The sequence below is a fragment of the Diadema setosum genome, chromosome 2 (genome assembly GCF_964275005.1).
Source record: "Diadema setosum chromosome 2, eeDiaSeto1, whole genome shotgun sequence".
Taxonomy (NCBI): Eukaryota; Metazoa; Echinodermata; class Echinoidea; order Diadematoida; family Diadematidae; genus Diadema; species Diadema setosum.
Window position 1 is genome coordinate 40,106,124 of NC_092686.1, and position 21,389 is coordinate 40,127,512.

The 21,389-nt window shown below is 37.9% G+C and overlaps 1 protein-coding gene across 1 annotated transcript in view; it reads left to right on the forward strand.

Annotated features, from left to right (window-relative positions):
- The window catches only part of LOC140245014 (uncharacterized), a 218,922-nt gene extending 201,853 nt beyond the window's left edge, over positions 1 to 17,069 (forward strand). Inside the window, exons 11-17 of the mRNA XM_072324607.1 lie at positions 10,772 to 10,954; positions 12,311 to 12,481; positions 13,672 to 13,842; positions 14,386 to 14,457; positions 15,932 to 16,088; positions 16,349 to 17,008; positions 17,065 to 17,069. Coding sequence (XP_072180708.1) covers positions 10,772 to 10,954; positions 12,311 to 12,481; positions 13,672 to 13,842; positions 14,386 to 14,457; positions 15,932 to 16,088; positions 16,349 to 17,008; positions 17,065 to 17,069 — 1,419 coding nt within the window. The remainder of the gene's footprint in view (positions 1 to 10,771; positions 10,955 to 12,310; positions 12,482 to 13,671; positions 13,843 to 14,385; positions 14,458 to 15,931; positions 16,089 to 16,348; positions 17,009 to 17,064) is intronic.
- The last annotated feature ends 4,320 nt before the right edge of the window (positions 17,070 to 21,389 follow it).

Here is a 21,389-nt window from a genome sequence, read left to right on the forward strand (position 1 = left end):
CTTTTCAGCTCTTTCCTGTACAGCATACCTCTCTTCCAGAGCCAAACATCAGGCACTGACAAGGTGCGACATTACTTCAGACTTGCTTTGATGTGGCATGCAAAATGCCTAAGTAGTATGGGTCAGCAAACCAGAGCTCACTGACACATTAACTACTTTAATAATCGTGCTCATGTCCAGCAAGGACTGATGAGCAACAATTAGGTTTATGGGGCAGCCTGCGTCAACGAGGGTAGGCATCATCTCGTCATAACGTGGGAGCAGATCATCAGAAACCACACCCTATCTGATGTGATCCCTGACTTCAGGGAGTGGAGTTGGAGGAAAGATGGCACAGGTACATGGCAATTACTAGTACTATCAGCCACTCTCCGCAATGCTTCAGTACCAAATTTCATTCTTCTGCACCACAGCTGTTTCAAGGCATGCATTGGGAGGTGGAAAACATGGAAATGGGAAAAAAAATAATGAAATGAATGAATCGTCGCTGAATCCACGAACCGGCACAACCGGCCAAAATCGAGTAAATTTTCGATTTTGAGATTTTTGCATATTATGATAGTATATACCGAGTTCTACAACCTGACAAATTTTTGAACCTCAATCTCGAGTAATTACGTAATAATAACGACTGTGCCACTTCGTGAAAACTCCGATTGGTCGGTCTGGATTTTCACGAAGTGGCACTATCGCGTGCGTACACGCCGGATGTCATCAAAAATCACTTATCTGTCAAACGTCCTCGTACGCGCTCGTCCAAAATGGCTGCGCCCAGAGCAGCGGAAACCAGACAGATGAAATCGGTAAAGTTACATATCGCTCTGTATTGACAGTTAAATTATTCGAATTTTCACCTTATTGAATGCAGATTTGTGAATAAGGAATTAGAATATCCAAAGAGTGTAAATATGTACTCTAACAGGTCACAATGACTTAGTTTGGCTCTGTCCTAGCTTCGTGCGCTACGTTTGCAGTCCCACAGCTATTATTCGGTGTAAGTGAAGAATAGGGAAAGCGGTTCGAACTAGAGTCAAATGAACTCGTCTCACATTTGCATCGAATCTGTAACGCACTAAACGGTAATATATTGTACAATTTTATTGTTGCCTGTAATACGAGCTCAAGTATGTAATGCTACGGCCTACTTCTTCCCAGGTAAATTAGCTCTCTTATTCACTCTGAATCTTCCACGAATTATCTAACGTTACAGTTCTTCTAGATCTAATGTAGATAGTTAACTGTGTTACAGTGTTAAATTATTGATAGTGATCTTGAATACCTTTACCTGTCCAGGTTACTGTGATGTTATTTCGCTGACTACCCTTGAAGTCTCAATGGGAAAAAATGATTTAAAGCTACTTATAAATGCTAAAATCTAAATGAGGAAGGTCCTCCTCCCACATAACAATTGTCTAAATTGAGGGCGAGGCGTTACGAACAACAATAAGGTTTGATAATGTTGTCGTGAATATCATACCAGCCATTTTGATTTGGATAGACAACAAGCAAAAACGTATTTGTTATGCAACGTTAATGCTCAGCACCTGAATTCATAAATTGTTATATCATGCTATAGGCCTAAATGTAAACATTATAAACATGTACCTGGCAAGTAATTTTGCCTTAGTTTGTGATATTTGCTCGTTATGATTTTCTACAATCTATGGTTCTTTGAAACACAGTGTTTTTTTTTTTTTTTTTTTTTTTTTTTTTTTTTTTGGGGGGGGGGGAGGCATGAATTGTAAAATTAGACCAGAGTGATGTTCTCAAACTTCAGATTCTAATACGCCATATAATGTAGACCTGAAAAGGAGGTGGGGAAGGGGGCAGTGTGATGTTTTGGAAATTTGTGGCTCGTATTGATGATCTTACAGAATTGTAAGTAGTGATGGATTTTCATGTAACTGACATCTTGCATTCATCTTCCATTCCAAACAGATATTGAGGCATTTGTGTGGACAACGCAACAACTTGCAGACTGGACTGAAATGAGTGATGTTCTTCGATGATGGGCTACTTTACACAATTGTACTCCAAACCGCATTCCTGTAGATTTCTACCATCATCACAAGCTTGAACAAGAACAGTGAGTTACATTACTATCTGACAAGGATTTAGACAGACCAGTGTGTAATACTAGTACACAGTGCAGGCATACGACTAATAATTTAACTTTCCACATACCGTACTGAAATGATTGTGTATCTTACTCTTTTTTTTTTTTAATTACAACTGTATTTGTAGTTTTGATGGACGTGAAGCACTGACATAACATGGAATCCGACATTTTGACATCTAATTACCTGCAGTCATGCTGCATTTTGGTATAAAGGCAATGCTGTCTCTCAATCTGATCTTGATATGGTACCGGTATGCATTTCTTCAGTGTCATGTATCTTTCATTACTGTTATAACTGTAGTTGTGTGTGTGTGTTTTTTTTTATGTTTGCTGTGTTTTGTTTTGTCTTGGTTTTTTTTTGGGGGGGAGGGACAATGGAGATGGGGAATGAGCAGCTCTCTGTACTGATATGAGATACCATCAGCTTTGCAAAAGTCAATAGCACATACAGTATGACAAATACTTGGCAAAGACAATGAAAATGAAAGGTCTCAATATACATTTAAAGCTTCACTAATATCAATGTTGTTGTTTTTTTCTTTTGCTTTGTACACTCAGAAGTCAAATGTTGTAAGAGTCTGAGACTTTTACATGGGGTTAACTATATCACCGATTTTCACTTGCGATGTTCTGCTTTCTTTATTCTTTGTCTTATTCTTTACTTCAGTTCTGCTCCTGATTCTAGTCAACAATGTGTTCATTCACCATTTCGTCTGGCTTAGCATCCTCTCCTTACTGCACTCAAAGGTTACATTGTGCACTGAGCTAAAGGTGAGCAAGATATAAACAGCAATCAGTGCAACACCTATTCATGTAGTATTGGGTTTTATTTTGTCATAGATATTACTCAGAAAATCCAATGTCAATGGACAATTAGGAGTTATCCTAGTATAGTCTTGTTATGTACGTTATCACATTGATTAAAACGTATAATTCAACAGAATTGCATTAGCACTTTTGAGCAAAACATTACCAAAGTGTTGATATGAAAGGAACATTATATGATTATTTTCTCAGGCAAATCAATATAGTTTTACAGATGTGGAAAATTGATTAAGTAGTATGTTATGACTGTTGTCTCAAATGTCATCATTCCCCTCTGCAATATAGAAGTAACATTGTCGTGAAAAACAATTGTTCATCTTTGCATATAGGGAGAGAATCTGATGACAACTGTCTACTGGATATGTCAAAGTGGAGAAAGCAAAGAGAAACCCGGAACAGCTTCAAATGACTAGGGTGGCTGAGCTGAACATCTGCACCAAAGTCCAAGCCAGGGATCATTATGGAAGGAGAGCATAGCAATATTTCACTACAATCACAAAGTTGCTCCAGACAGCACTCAGCGAACTTTTCACAAATGTGTGTGCGTGATGAATGGGCAGTCAGGTTCTGGCAGAACATTATATTCTGCTTATTCTGATATATATATTCTTATATTCTGCTTAATGTCCTATTTAATGACTTTGGGTTGTGTGTGTGCAGAAATTGGGGGGGGGTAGTGGGATTATAAAATATGACATCATTTTAATAATAATAATCATAATGATAACAATAGTAATAATGATACTACTACTACTACTAATAATAATAATAATAATGATAGTAATAGTGATGATAATAATGATGACATGAATAATAATGATATAAATGATAATAAAAGTAATGATAATAATCAACAGTACTTATATATAGCACATAGAACATTCTGTATTATGTCCCTATGTGCTCAAGGATAAAAATGATTACAAAAAAACATACAATTGCAATAACAATATTACCTTGTTTCATGTTTAGACTGTAATGAAGGCATTCCCAAGGCAGACTTAGATTAACATTTGTAAATTATTTTAAATTCTGGGGCAGATTCTTCCATATGGTAGAGACATGACAAGCACATATGTATATTGTTGCTTTTTTATTCAGCATAACAAATAAGCCCTGCCTTTTGAACAAAGGGTTCTCTCTGGTGTGTCTCCTATTCAAAGTAGTTCTCTCAAATAGTTTGTATTCAAAAGTTAACATCAACATTTTGTACTGAATATGAATTTTGACATGAAGCCAGAGCAAGCTTCTTAGAACCAGTAAAATTTGTGTTAATGTTTATATATATTTTGTTTTAAATTTGAACACTACTTTTGCAGCACAGTTTGGGATAGCTTGTTATCTCTGTATCTGTTTGACTGACAATCCACAAACTAATTAGTGATGAAATCATTATGTCAAATGAAGAAACCATGAACTGAACGTACTGCTATGTGTTTATCAATGGAGTCTCAAATTTTCCAAATATTGTATGTGAAAGAATCAAGGGGACATTATGGGACATTAATCCTATGTACTGTATCTTACACTGTCACTTTATTCACTGGCATTACTCGTGATAACCATCAATCCATGGGTCTCTCCATACACCTTTGTCACAATGATGCCATCCTCAATTTCCACTGTAATATGCTTCCATTCTCTTTGGCTTAACAGTGCTTTTCAAAGCAAAAACTATATAAGTATCAAAATCCATATAAAATGTATTTTCTTTTACTTTGTTTATGAAGCAGCTCACCTATGATACTATTCATTTTGTCTCCTTTAGCCAGGCCGCCATTAGGCCAACCCCGTTAACGATTCCCAGTATTTTTTAATCATGCCTACCCCAGCACCTGGGACACCCACAGCAGACATAAACTAAAGTCAGGACCAAGCTTCAAGTCAAGTTGTGCGAGTTAGAAAGGTATTAGGAGACTGCAAGAGGGTTATAAGCAATTGGATGCTTACATTTCCTCTGCTTGCTCTCTCTCTCTGCAACTCGAGAATGAATAATAAACTCTGACAGAAAATGTTTTATTGGATGATACGTGTACTGCAGTACACAGCCATATTCTTGCAGTCTGTGTCCACATGAGGACTTATAGCATGGCCATCATTATCTATGTCTTTTTATATTGAATATTGTTGTAGATTTCATTTTTCAAAGAAAAAATGAAGAAATGTAGGTCTGATATGTTAACAGTCTACTTGTAAACAGGTACAGTGCCAGAAAAAAAAAAACAGTCACCTTGTTTCATGGTGTCAATATTATTTACAGAAATATGTGCAGAAAATTATATACAGAAATATTTGTGACGTAAAGAACCACAGAAATATAAAAACATGAAAAATTTGATTGCGTTAACGAATCTGAATGTGGAAAGTGTGATACTCGAAGAGATATCAAAACTGATAATTTCCACGTAAATCTATAGTAAAAATATCAGGTAGAAATTCATCTCTATGAAATCTTTTTAAAAGAACATTACTTGTGTAGATAACTCTGTAAAGTGTTTAACAATATCTTTGTACTGTTTGAAGAAATGTTTGCTTTGAAGAGGTTGGACTTTATTTCTCCACTTAAAACAAATCATACTTAAACAACAGTAAAGTTTAAGAAGTAAAACTTATCATTAATTCGTGTATAGGGAATATCCAGTAACTGATTTTGGAGTAAGAAACGAGATTGATATTATGCCGATTTGGAATGAACATGAAATTTCTTTTTGCCAGAGAGCTGAAAGCTGCGAGAACAATAAATTTTATAATCGGTTCCGAAGAAGTAGAGATGACTAGTATTTAGTTTGATGATAAGAAAAAAAGATTCCTTCATTTTTTGGTCAGAAATGGATATAAGAAATACTAAGCAATATTTTATTCTATGAAGGTAAAGGAATATTGTGTAAAGGTACAATGTAATGTATTTCTATTTCATTGTGATATGGGTTCCTCGAAATTGTCTTGTTCATTAGAACATAATATGTCAATAACGTTAAGATTTCTTTCATTACGGGAAATATAGTTACTTTAGATTATGATTGAATGAACTACTGTCTATCCTGGAGGTAATATGAAATCTCATTTTAACAGCTTCTTATTTAACAGCAGTTTTGCTTATTATATTTGTTGTTACGAAATACCATATATAGTAATGCATTTTGAATTTGGCTGAAAATGAAATGTAGAAATCCGTTTAATGAAATGTACAACGTATGATACTTGGAAACAATACAATATAATTATAGTAATGAATATATATATTCAAACAATTATTTTTCCTAGATTTCTTTGTTTTTTTCAGTTCTGCCCGAATTAAATGTTGAATATAATCTAATGAAAATAAATTTCATTTGTTAAAAAGGAATGTGTATTTCTTCCTTTAATGAATGATTGAATATGATACAGGACTTGAGAGTGTTTGAAAATGTCATTATTTCTCGAAGAAGACAAGACTTAGTGTAGAGGATGATGATGAAGATGATGAAGATTGAGAGAGAAGGAGTGATGGAGAGAGGAGGGGAGTACGAGAAATTTGTGTGAATTCTTATTTGGTATTAATGTACGTCTGCATACCTATCTAAAATGAGTCGGGAATTTGTTCATTTTAGTAAACAAGGAAGTGCATGAAAAACAAAATATAAAAGGCTGCCTTTCTGTTTAAATGAATATTGAGAATACGTAATGAAAAATGCAAAAAAGAAGTAAAGATCTAAACATGAAGCTCCATGATCTAAATAAGAACAACTAATCTACAATACTTTTATCCACGGATATTAGATTTACAATACCAAGAGCGCAGTGCTATACGATTACTAGAAGAGCTAACTGTAATTTAAACTTTTCTTAGTGAAATAACCTTAACCAGAAATAAATTTGAAAGCCATGTGCCGTTTCGTGAATTTATTGGGTGCTGTTCGTTATTCCGAAGGTTCCTTATTCCGAAGGTTCGTTAACCCGAAACACACAGTATACCTAGACGTTTGTTAATCCGAAAATGAAATAGGGTTCGATAATCCGAACATTTGGGGCATTATTCCGAAGGTTCGTTAATCCGAAAATGAAATAGGGTTCGCTATTCCGAAGGCTCGTTTATCCGAAAATGAAATAGGGCTCGTTATTCCGAAGGTTTTAATCCGAAATGATAGGGTATAATGTCGGTAACGAACCTTCGGAATAACGAGTTTTGTTTCATTTTCGGAATAACGAACCTTCGGAATGACGAACCTTATTTCATTTTCGAATTAATGAACCTTCGGAATAACGAGCTGTAACTAATTTATTTTGCGGAGAATCCTGAACGCTATGTGCGACACAAGAGCAGTGTGCCGGTTCGTGGATTTATTTTGCGGAGAATCCTGAACGCCATGTGCGACACTAAGCGCTGTGTGCCGGTTCGTGGATTTATTTTGCGGAGAATCCTGAACGCTATGTGCGACACTAAGCGCTGTGTGCCGGTTCGTGGATTTATTTTGCGGAGAATCCTGAACGCGATGTGCGACACTAAGCGCTGTGTGCCGGTTCGTGGATTTTTTTGGACCTAGTCTGGAGTTTTCACAAAACGACACACAACTTTATAGCCTTACTGTGTGCATATTTTACATCACTGGGAGGATTTTTATGTATAGCAAGAAAGAGCAGATTCTTCTCATACGTCACAATGAAATTTATTGAAAATCAATTCCATTAACATATCTTACTAATAGTTTGAAAAAACAGAAATCTTTAAATGCGATTTACTCGAAATGTACTTCGCGCACCGGCGGTGCGCGTGTGCCGGTTCGTGGATTCAGCGACGGAATGAATGAAGGTGAAAATGCACAATGTAGAGCAGGCGTCAGATAAGCCATGGTCAGTAGTTTGATATTACTGCAAACTTAAAGTGGGGGGGGGGGAGGAGAGGATTGAGGGCCTATCTGACGGGAGGAGACATTGTCGCAATGCCAGCGTCTCGAAGAAATTATTTTCGCTGTCACAACTAACGCGATTTCCAGGGCAACGTCCAAGACGTCTTCAAACAAAGGGACAACTTATTTGCTTGGAAGTCACGGGGATGTTTGCACGGCTTTTGCAGTCGCAGGGACTTACCAGAGACGTCTTTTCTCAGCGACTTCTCCCTCTCGTCGCCATTATGTTATTACGGTCTCTACAAGATGCGGGGACATCTCGAAGATGTTGCAGACAAATTTAGTTCCCACGACATGGCCACAGTGATGGAGACTTCGCAGAGACGTCTCGGAGACAAGCTGGAAGACGGACGTTTATAGTCTCTGCAAAAATCGGAAATGTTCGATTCTCCTGCGAATCCTGGAGATTGGGCTCGTCTCCAGGAGACGTGCGTCGTAGGGATGTTGCGGAGAGTAGAGTTGCAACCTATAGTCTTCAGACCAACGAGATACCAACTTATAAAGTCTTGTGATATCATACCAATTTGCGTCCTAGCACTTTGGATAGAATCTTAATAGACCCTAGAAGGTGTCATGGAAGTTGTACTATAGCATATCTAATCTGTACCCTGTTAATGGTGTCACTGTGGCACCTGTGAAATATGCTTGTTCCCTAAATCTGTACATGGCGTCACCAAGACCGTCATGTTCTCTGAACGGCATATTTAGCTGTGGAGGCACATAAATTTCCTATAAGGACTTTAGAATCGAACTTTCTAACACAAGTTCGAAAATAACAAATTGATGCCAACCTGATGAACTAAAAACTCTCTTAAACACGACAGATTTTCTTCTTTTTTTTTATCCAGATAAGGAGTGATCTTCATAATTATTATTCCATTGAATTCAAATATGAATTATGAATATCTATTGTGATTGAGGATCCCTGAACTGCAACAGAGAAATAAAAATACTTCTCTTTTTAGTGGCAACGTCAAGGACGCTGGTAATATAGAGAGTAGCCCCCCCCCCCCCTTATTGCTAAACGATTAATATATTAGGTAGCAATAGGATTCTATCTCAGATATGTATGTTTTTATTGCATTCCTTGCAGATGAAGATAAAAAATAATAATCAAATAATCAAATCTTGAAAACTCTTTTAAAGGGCATTACCCATAATTCTAACTAGCTCTTTTGGCTGTCATTAAAGCAAATTCAAATATATTGAATTCCACAAATATGACCAGTCGGTGAGGACATTTCCTCTTAGCGCCTGTAATGTAAAAATAATTAATGGAATGATTGTGACATGAACTATGATATTCCATAGCTTTGGACAGAACCTCACTTAAAAGCTTGTGCAGCCGTATTATAACAGGCCATAATTGAAATGATGCAGAAAAAAAATTACCGTATTAAGGGTTACCAAGTCTTCAAATTTGATTGTGAGATAAGGATCTGGGTAAGATCCCTTAAACCTAATTACTCTCAGAAAGGGGTTCTTATATTCATGAGTGTATACCTATAGTGTTTGAAATCTTAGCATGAAAGCAGATATATTGACGTTACTCGTGAGAAAGCCCACCTCTCCCTCTCCCACAGCCCTCAACAACTGCAATTCTATCAGCAGGGCTGGCATTCCTCCTATATTGACTATAGGCAAGCCATTTTCTAAATTACCTATTGTGAATATAACGGTTTGACCCCAAATGACCTTCAGGGAGACCTAAAGGAAAAGTAAAGGAGACCTGAGGAAAAGTTGACATCAGACCATAAAAATAACTTCAGAATCGAATTCCTTGACCCATAAAACCTCTAAAGCTGACTTTTCAAATTATTGTAACACTTTAAAGGTTTTTTTTTGTTATGGACTGGCCTTTAAACGTAGGTTGCAGCCATATTGGATTTTGCAAATATGCCGCCCCGGAGGGCGCCCTTCACAAGAAATACGCCTTTTTTCAGCCGTCGACAACTGCAATTCTCTTACTAAGGCTGGCATTCCTGGAATATTGACCACGGGCAAGCCATTTTTTCAATAAACTGTTATGAATACAATGGTTTGACCCCTAAATGACCTTAAGGTGACCTTATAAGGAAAAATTGACTTCAGACCATAAATTCGAATTCCTTGACCCAGAAACCCGCTTAACCTGACTTTTTAAATGATTGTACCCTTTTATGTTTTCAAATGCAAGTGACCTTTAAATCTATATGGCGGCCATATTGGATTTTGCCAATATGGCCGCCCCAGAGGGCGCCCTTCTTCGTGCCCATCAAAAATCGAAATAGTATGGTTGGGGCTACATGTGTGCCAAAGTCTGGTGCTTTTGGAAAAATTTGAACCAAAAATCCCTTGCGCCCCCCACTAGTTCACAAGTTAATAAAAACAAAAATATTGTATACGGGGGTGACGGAGGACGAGCAAATTAAAATCTTAGTCGTTCAGTTGACTCACTCAAGTATAGTGTCTGTGTGATGACACTCTTTTGTCTGTGTTTAAAACAGGAGCACCTTTCTTTTGCACTTTATATCAAGCAAACTGTTATTTGCTGTATATAGTAATACTAGAAGGTTCATGCGTCCACTGTTTATAGTCTCGAAAACACACAATGTTAACATTCAAGTCTAAAACTGCGTGCTCTATTGCCCCTGATCATTTACATGAAGATCCTCACGTGAATAAATGCACCAAACTTTTGCCTTTATTTTTACTGGACCTGTAGCTTGGAGTGAGAGAGAAATACATTGTCAAATTTGATCTTGAGAAATATCTCAATCTGAGCAGTAGTTATTTCATGTCCTAGTAAATGCGCGTTCATGTTTTAGCCCTGTTCAAAGCTTCCGTATTTACATTAAATTTGTCTGACGATTCTATGTTGAATCATCAATGTGCCTTTTTACAATTATTTTTTTTTTTGTGATACCCGTTGTCTTCTCTGTTTGTTTCGTTTCAAAAACAGATTAAAGATCTTATGTTGAGTCTAGGCAACTCTGATGACAATAATCCATACCACTCCTCTACGGGAAGCGACATGGCCAGATGGGTCTGTAGTATACCGCGTCTTTCGCGCTTCAGTATGAGTGGCAAGTTCTTGACCCTTGAATTCCTCTCAGCAGCCATCGAGATGGCGGAATCTTTTCAGGTATGTCACCTGTTACTATGCACAATGCAGATTAAGACAGTGAAAATACCTGTGAGTTTAGACCATTCCATCTTCATTGATATGACTTCTGGCAATCTGGAAATATACCATTTTTTTAACTTTAAAAAACAACCTGAATGACCACTTGTCACGTCCTTTGTCCTGGCAAATAATTCTTTGCACAAAGCCTCAATCTGTGAGCGTTATCTTGAGGATAATAGTTATCAAAATGAGTGGTGATTATTGTTCTTTTCATCAAACATGCAATTATTATTCTTAGGATAGTATCAGACCAGTATTATATTCAGTATATATTCAGTGATTATCATTCTGTCCGCTGCATGCATTTCACAGTAACTTACATCCAATGCTTCTCAGAGGATAGGACGAGTGCACTCTGGATGTAAATTTTACTGGTATTCAAGTGACGAGGCTAATTGCCACTTAAAAAGCAATCCAGTGCATAGTCTCCTTAATTCGATGACCCCATGAAATAAAGCAAATTGATTTGTTTCAGCATTATCTCTGCTAATATTACTATGTTGATAAACAATGTGCCACTCCAATTATGATATACCGATTTTATGAGTAACGTGAAGTTGCGTAGTTTACTCTTTGATTTTGGCACTGCCTCTGTGCCTCTTGGCTGACGAAATCTGCTTGTGTACATGTTGCTTTCCATGTATTGTCCATATCATAGATGAAAGAGAGGGATTTGATTGAACTTCGACACAAAGACTTAGAGGACAAATTATTCACTCTTATACGTTTTTCATACATTGCACAAATAAAGAACAGACGGCAGAATTTGATTGAAATCTAACCACAATGGAGACAAAAGATAAAACTGTACAAAACTTTACCCTCAATTTACAATTGTCGAGGGGTCGATGACGGACGACAAGCGAGAGACTATCGTAATGGGTCCTTTGACTCACTTAAATAGCCATACACATTTCCCCCTGCTTTAGATCCAACAGCTTGTCATTTTTACCATGAGTCCAAAGCTCATCATCTCGAGAACAGAGAAAATGGCAACATTCCTGTCTTGAATCTCACCCTCTGGTGCTATGACCATTAATCAGAAGATTCTAGCCAAGTGAATTGTGTCAATCTGTTCTCTGTACTGAATAACGCCTTGCTGTAGAAGATTTTATCAAATCTCATTCAATGAAACTTTTACTAGAGTTTATACTGTAGGTATAGGGCCTAAATTCTTTAAATCCCGACTTTTGCATTAAGTTTGCATTGATCATTCTCATATGTATGCTGTTTTTGTTTTTGTTTTTATTTGTCAACTATTCAATTCCTTTTTCACTCTGTGGTTTTTTGTTGTATTTGTTTAAAAAAAAATAGATTCGAGACCTGACGTTGACTTATATATGGATTACGGATGAGCTCTACGAATTCGCATACTATGTGACAGAAGACCTAGCTCGATGGGTCTGTACAATGCCACGTCTTTCGCGCTTCAGCGTGAAAGTCGACTTCACAGACATGGAAGAAGAGGCGAATTTTCATTTGCAGGTATGTTATTTGTGACTTTATATGCAAAATTCATGTTTGGCAGTGCAAATTGTACCTGTGAGTTCCGGCTGTTCTGGCTTCTTTGATATGAGTCCTGATTTTCTGGATATAGACAAATTTCCGTAACGAATAAACAAACAAAAAACATATTCACCACATGTCACTAAGACCTTCGTTCCCTTGCACATTGATCTCATTTTGTTACCATTTCCTTGTGTATGACGCTACCATTTCCCAGTATTAGCCCTCAGAATGTACTGAGAAGAAGATGTTTTCAGAATGTAATTACGCATGTTATTCTCATCAACACACCATTGTTATACAGGTCTGTATACTGATAAGTATGTGAGTACATGTACTATAGCGACCACTATTCTGTTTGGACTGTTTTCATAACAATAAATGTTGTTTTGTTGTTGTTTTTTTAATATCACTGGTATCAGTAATATTGTCATCATTATTCTACATACACTGCTTGTAACAGTTACTTGTTTTTCTAAATGCTTCCCAGAGAAGAGGAGACAAATTGTCGTAGGTGCACTCTTCTGATGAAATGACTTGGGTAATGGTCAAATGTAAGGTACTTGAGCACCATTACTTGAAGAAATTTCACGGCACAAGTTAGAGCTATCACATGCATGGTGGTTTTCTTTCTCCCTGCAATATGGATAATACTTCTTTACCCGGACACCTTTGATAATTCGGTGCCCGATGAAATGAAACAAGGAGGATTACGTCAGCATTATTAATCATAATGTACATGATAGCATAATGTACATGATAGCAATAACTAACTATTACTTTTCTAATTTACTGTTATATTTTATATATATCTCATTATCCAGACATCACGAATAACAGGTATATCATGCCAGTCATATACAGAAGGCGTGACACACACACACACTTTTGGCTCTACAAATAGGAAGAAAGAGGGGGAGAAAGAGAGAGAGAGAGAGAGGGAGAGAGAATAGAAAACCCTCAAGAATAACCATCACTTTAGAGGGTTTAACCTTGGTGTTGGGGGCGAACATTGAACCTTGATCCATCTAACCAGATGCACTATACTTCCTCAGGCAGTTCGGTTAAACTTTTACATGTGTATAATTACCACCATGAATAGTTTCACATTATATGATATGGGAACAGAGCGATGACATTTATATTTGATATGTGCTTTCCTTCTTCAGATCCGTGAATTTGTTCTAGACTTTGGCAGCAGCTCGTTTTTAGAGCTGGCAGAAGCAAACTTGGCTCAATTCCTGCATGGCATGTTCAATCGTCTACTACGTGACAATCTCACATGGCCTGAAAGCTTGGTCAGGAAATTAGCATCACTAGCCACAAGTTGCAGTGTAAATGTAAGAGAAGTGGTATATGCATTGCTGTGTGTATGTAGATATTGACATGTTCCGACTGGTATATAGGCCTAGAGGATGATATCACTGACAGTACATTGAGCAAGTTCGCTCTTTGTGAGGGCACAAGGGTCTTCCGATATCCTCTTACATTGTTGATAAGAAAATTTTCAATAATACATCCACTCTAGTGACTTTTATTGTTCCTAGTATTAACCAAACAACTACACTACATTGTAATGTGTCCCTGCCAGTCTGTTCCTAAATCGATTGGGGTCTATCACAAGTCATGAAAATGCATCGAAACGGTTTTATTAGTCAAAACACTATAACAATCCATTTAATCCACTTTCTAGGAAAAGGGATCGATTTGGTGACAGAAATAAGAAAATTCATTCCAAAATGCAAGATCTTTAATTGTTATTTTCACAAAGACATTTTATTCGCATATAAATATTCAAGTATAAATGAAACATAAACATTCAGGTATAAATACCGGGGTAAATAAGGTTCTACATTATCTGTTATCATGTTTGCATGTTACAGCTGAAGAGCATCACTATCAATGGAAAGCCGAGAAACGAGTTTCTCACTGACAGTCAACAAAGCGCGACACGGGTAAACATTTTATTTTTCCTTTTCGTGTCTCTGCCTTTTTCGTAACACATAGAGGAAGTAGAGTGTGTCTTACTATTTCGTTACTATATGTTGAGCCTGTGTTATACAATAATTGAAAGGTTAACAATAAAGACATAATATTAAAGAGGCTGATACATAATTGTGTTTATATAATGTTTAAAGGGCTCGTATAGTTTTGGTTGAGACCTAACTTCAGGATTTTAACATTTTTGGGTGAGATAATGACAAACCTCTTATGATATGAAAGAGCATGTAATTTCAAGAGGAATCCAATGTCTATTTGATGAAAATTGGTTATGAAATGGATGAGATACCCAAAACAGAGCAATACTAGTAAATTGTGGGACCCACACTTTATTACGATTGCTTTGTTTAACTTTGTTTTTGGATATCTCAGCCATTCCAAAACCAATTTTCATCAAATAAACTTTGAATTCCTCTTAGAATGGCATGCTCTGTACCATTTCATAAGTGGTTTCTTGGTATCTCGCAAAAAGTTAAGAGCCAAATCCTCAGCTCCACCAATACTGTACCATCCCTTTAATACCACGGGCAAAGCTTTTCTATTTCCAGTTACTGTTATTTTAGCCTCATTTTATCCCATGCACATTATTGTTATTATCATGATCATCTCCTTTCATTATCATCTTAGCTCGTAACATTATTAGCTCACCTTAGCTAAAAACTCAATTTAGTAGTTAGCTATTGCAACCATGTATTGTATGGTGTCCGTCGTGTGTATCTTTTTTATATATATTCACCGTCCTCCTGAACACTCCAGACGGATGTTCACTAAACTCGGCATGTAGCATCTCTACTGTGGAAGCTTTTGAATTTGTTGAAACCCCAAAAATTAAAGAATCTTCAAAAAAGAAAAGAAAAATCTTCAGAGCCAGAAAGGTAATGGAGCTAACTCTTTTGAGACATCCAATCGTGACTGTAGTTTTTTTTTCCTCGTAAGTTTTGCGCAAACTTGATACCAAACATGTATACACCGGATGCTCGGTTATGGAACATCTATTAAGATTACAAACGAGGAGATTGCTGTATATAAAGGGTGACATTAACAGGCCATCTTCATTTAGAGGTGTTGGCCTCTAGAACCTTGAATCTCCACCTGCAAACTTAAGGATCTGTTGAAGTGTTTTCATTGTATATTCATCATTGAATGAGACATCCAATCGTGACTGTAGTTTGTTTGTTTTTTCTCTCGTAAGTTTTGCGCAAATTTGATACCAAACATGTACACAACGGATCCTCGGTTATGGAACATCTATTAAATTACAAACAAGCAGACTGCTGAATATAAAGGGTGACATAAACAGGTCATCTCCATTTAGAGGTGGCCTCCAGAACCTTGAATCTCTACCTCCAAACTTAAGGATATGTTGAAGTCCTTTTATTGTATATTCATCATTGTATTCTCTCCCCTCACTCTAAATTTGTAACGCAGAGCCACAGTGATTCTGTCAGCCCGGAATGTAAGAGAAGACGTGAAACAGGCCATGGTTCTGGACAAGAAAGTTCAACAGCTGTGTGCGAACCCGAGAGGAGCATGGATGAACCTCTTGTGCTGGAAATGGTATCTCGAGATGACCAGGAAAGAATTTGTGAATTTTGGAATTTGTGACTCAGATGGCGGAGTGAACGGACGTAGTTCTGGCGTGCTCTTGACTTTCACTTCCCCGGAATTCATATTCACCTTACTTTTTCACATCTCTACCGAGAATGTTGTCTGAACGTGATAAGGAAAAAAGAGACTTCAATCTTCGAAAACAAACTGGAAATAAATCACGTTCAAAAAACAAGCCAAATGAAATCGAAACTGAAGGAAGTGCGACTGGGGCGTCTTCTCGTGATGAATCGCCAGATCCCTCCCTGCGGCCCAAGGAACCCAGCATTCCTAGCGGCTCCACCCAGCAGGCTGCGCAGGACCAGAGCGAACCGTCCATATGGGAGCTTATGTCCATGATGACTGATCTGAAAGATACTATCACAACAAAAATGGACACTGTCCTTTCGGAAGTGGTTTCCTTGAAGAGAGACCTAGCTGAAGTCAAAAAGAACACTGCAGAAATGGAACACAGCGTAGCTGACACCTCGGACAGGATCGCCGAAGTTGAAGATAGTAAGTTGCCCAACCTGAGAAAAGAAATAGACAAAGTACGATATGATATGGAAGCGAAAATGCTGCTCTACGAGATTCACAACCGGAAACTAAATCTACTCATATACGGCGTCACCCCACAACGCAACGAAAATGTCCACGAAGCAGTCTACACTGTCCTCGCAAACCTCCTTGGGGTTTCCCGGGACCAGGTGGAGAAAATACCTCTTACCAATGCTCACCGAGTGCCTCGTGTTGGGAATCCCAGGGAAAACCAGAGTGACCGAGCGAACAACCCCCCGGACCCCATCATTGTCCGATTCAGCCGAATGGTGGACCGCGATAGAGTTCTCCGAGCTTTCGAGAGGCCGGTACAGCGCGAGGACCCGCCGAGAGCTGCCGCACCCAGAGCTGCTGCACCTGGCGCCACCAAAGTCTCCAACGCACGGATCACGATCCGTTCTGATCTACCCCCAAAGTATGAAGCGAGAAAGAGGCAGGCTCGCAGCCATCGCGTACAAACTTCGACAGCAGCAGAAAGTCTCCACCAGAATCATCATCAACAAAACCAAGGTCATCCTCCAAACTAGGAAAAAGCAAGACGAGGGACGTCCAGATCCTTGGTCGACCTACAGTGAGTCAGGAAAGTAAAAAGGAAATGAATTAATATTGGAAGGGAAAAGAACAGGTTAGCATTTTTGCTTATGTCAATATATGTCAAGCTTTCGTCTTCTTTTACTACGTTTACAGATACAACTTTGTTGTCTTATATCATGAATTGAATCTATAGATTATAATAATTTTGAATCTGATTATCAAGGGACAAAAAAAGTTCCTGGCATTAATCACAAACAAATAGATGTAATTGTAGAGGTTGATGAATTATTTTCTGCAAGTATATGCTAGCTTAATTTGTAAATTTAAGTTTTATAACTACCATTTTTATTTTTTTCTGACAAAAAAAAATATTGAATCCCTCGTTTCTCCGAAATTGTGCATGACAAGGGTTAATTGCACAGTAAATTATCATCGAGTTCATTGGTAATATTACTTCGATAAATATATATTGGAATAGAACAGTCGTTAAGTGTTCTGTTGTAAAGCTGAGTATCATTTTGCCTTTTTTGCTCATAGACTGTATCGACGTATACATTGGCCAAAAAACAAAACACAAAAAACATTGTCATGAAGCGGAGTATCATTTTGCCTTTCTGCTCATAGACTTTATTGATACATACATCGGCCAATTAAAAAAAAGTGCCGCATGTCAGTCGGTTGTATTTTTAAACGACTTCCCCTTTATCAGATCATTCAATCTGCAGCTTATTACAGGGGTCATAATCTACATTTCTACAGCGTTGTTATTGCCCTAAAACATGGCAAAGTCCTACACTCGATGATTTGCTCTCAATTCACTCCTCAGTCCATATCCCTGTACAACCCTTCGATTTCCTCCTGATTTTATTTGCAGAAATACTTTTCTGTCAACACCATCAATATTATGTTCGTATGGACCACATCATTCCGCTAATATAGTAGACCAGCCAAACCTCAAAAAAGGCTCTTGATAAGGATTCGACGGCATTTTTTGTTAATGCTCCGTTCTCATACTGAAAGTCTTGCAAAAATACTAAGGAATAGCGTACGGCCGAATGTCAAGCGTACTTTGCCGAAAAATGTCATTTTTAGCCCAAAATTCAGAAGCATGTCAAAAATCACGATTTTGATTTTTTGCTTGCAATTCATATTTGAAAGATCATGAGTTTCAATTGTCCCTTTTAATGAAATTGCAATTTAAATGTGTTTCCTTAGCATTTTAAAATGTCATTTTGTACAGCCATACATGGGGCTCTCAACTGTTTGGGTGTTGTTTTCTCGAAATAATATTCACAGATTAATTAACGTTCTGTAAAGTTTGTTTTTCCAAGCTAATTAGATGATCTTCCAAATGTAATTTAATGTTTTATAAAACTACAAATGCTTCTTTAATTGAATGTGTCAATATCATTTCTAGTTTTCTTGAAGAAATTTTTACTTTTAATAAAAACTCTGAACATGTTGGAACTCAGAAAATGCATTTTCGAGCATTTTCCAATAGCCCCGCGCGGCTTGTGTGCGCGCAAATACTTAATACGTGTGCGTACGTCTATTAGCTACAGGTAAAATCTCTCTCGCGAGATCGAGAGCAGCATGTTTCGGTCGTTGAGTTTGAAACGTGGTGACTGAAAAAGGGACTATTTCCTTCGAATGTAAGTATCAATTAGTAAATAAATACATAGTTCTTTATTGCACTCTATAAGGGAACTTTAAAATCTGTTTTGATCTAACAGTTAGATATACAACTTTGATCTGAGACTTTGTAAATATCAAGGTTCAAGCGCTAGTAACAAGAATCTAACGTTAGGCCGATGTCTTTAATATGACTGCATATATCGCACCGATCCCGTGGGCATGCCTACCAACCCCCGGGCTGCCGCCCGACCGTGCCGGCGGTGCTTGTTAGTGGAACACCGATTACTAGTATTCCGTAAGGCACGTCTTGACACGGTGCGAAAAGAGGCCTACATTTATCGGTCTACGTCTAGATTTAAGTGTCTTGTTCGTTCGATCTAGGTTTCTAATCTATGGCCTCATCACATGCATTTAGACTGAATCCTCGTCTAACGTTAGGTCTAATCTATCTAACGGTTACACTCTCTCTAACTGTCGACATTTGCTATCGTTAGGGGTTACTGTTCAGTGTTCTTCTTCTTCTTCTGATTAAGTCTGCCTCCTTCAATAGACTGAAGATTCTTGCAGACTGGTGCTATTTACATTATAATACAATTTAGTTACAGATATTTACAAGCACATAGAAAATTTGACGAAAATACTAGCCACTGTGATCAACCGTTAGACGGTTCGAAATGATCCCACAGATGGCGCTGAAACAATTTCTGACGACAGGGAATTCCAGTTTCTTACAGTTCTTGGGAAGAACGAATGGCGATGCGATTCAGTTCTCGAATATGGTACCTGATAGGAGTGTGGTTGCGAGGCTCTCGTTAACTGAGTAGCCTGTTTGATGATATAGTCCTGTGCTGAAAGAGGAGTGAGATTATTGTGTATTTTGTACATCATAATTAGCCTGTCATTTTCTCTGCGCTGTTCCAGAGTGGTCCAATTAAGTTCTTGTAGCATTTTGGTGACACTCGAGGTGTTATGGTAGCGGTTTAAAGTGAATCGCGCAGCTCTTCTCTGGACCATTTCCACTTGGTGGATTAGGTTCTTTGTAGATGGGTCCCAAACTGTGGAAGCATACTCAACAATTGGTCGAACCAACGTTTTGTAAGCTGTGGCTTTAACATCAGAAGATTTTATGCGAAGATTGCGTTTTAGAAATGCAAGCACGTTATTGGCTTTATTGACAGTATTGTTGATGTGTTGGGTCCACTTCAAATCAGAAGTTATGGTTACACCCAAGTACTTCACGGATTCAACAGATTCAAGAGGGGCGTTATTTAGATGATACACGTGTTGCACCTTACTTCTTTTCCTGGATATTGTCAAAACCTTACACTTATCTGTGTTCAAATCCATCATCCATTTTTTCGCCCAGTCACCAATTTTGTTTAGGTCCTAATCTTGAAGATTTTGCGTATGATGTTGATTGTCGATGGTCATGTAAGAAATTGCATCATCGGCAAAAAGGCGAACCTTTGACGCGAGACCATCAGGCAAGTCATTGATGTAAAGTAGAAAGAGGCAAGGCCCAAGAACCGACCCCTGAGGCACTCCAGATCCTACCGCTACTGAAGAAGATTTAATACCATTCAAAACGACCCTCTGACTTCTTCCATTGAGAAAACTTTGAATCCATTTCAGATTTTTCCCCCTGATACCGTAGTAGTCCAGTTTACGTAAAAGCCGCTCATGCCCAACCTTGTCAAAAGCTTTTGAAAAATCCATGACTATAACATCCGTTTGACGTCCTGCATCCAAGTTCCTATGTAAATCGCTTGTGAAACCAAGTAATTGTTGTTCACATGACATGTTCTTACGGAAGCCATATTGCAGGGGAAAAATGATGTTATTTTCGTCCCCGTGCTTCATAATTTTGCTGGCTAAAACGTGCTCCATTAGTTTACAGCAAATACATGTCAGCGAAATGGGGCGGTAGTTTACAGGAGTAGATCGATTACCTTTCTTGTAGACTGGTACAACATTTGCTTCACGCCAATCATTTGGTATTTCACTTAATTTATATGACAACCGGAATATATTGCAAAGAATTGGAGCCAGAATTTTTGCCAGCTGCTTCAAGACTCATGGAGTTATACCATCCGGTCCAGGGGCCTTATGTCTTCAAACCACAAAGCAACTTCTCTACACCCTTTGATGTAAACAAAATATCCTCCATTTCTTCAAAGTCTGAGGTTTCCGGTAGTAAGTCATTCGGTATGGGAGTTTTCTTGGTGAAAACACTTTTGAACTGTTGGTTCAATGCTTCAGCTTTTGCAATTAGATCAGTGATCGTAACACCATCACTTTTCAGTTCTCTTATTCCTGTATTATCAGTTCTGTTGTGTTTGATGAAGCCCCAAAATCTCTTCATACTCTCAAATTCTGTGGTATCTTCATCGATAGAAAAAAGAGATTCCACATAATTCCAATAAGCCCTCCTTAGCTCCTGTTGCAGTGATTTCTTAACTGCTTTCAACTCTTCCTCCAATTGAAAAGGGACTACCCCGTGGTTTCTCAATTTCATGTTCCGACTTTTTTTGTTCAACCTATCTCTCCTTTTGAACAACCTTTTAATCTTGTT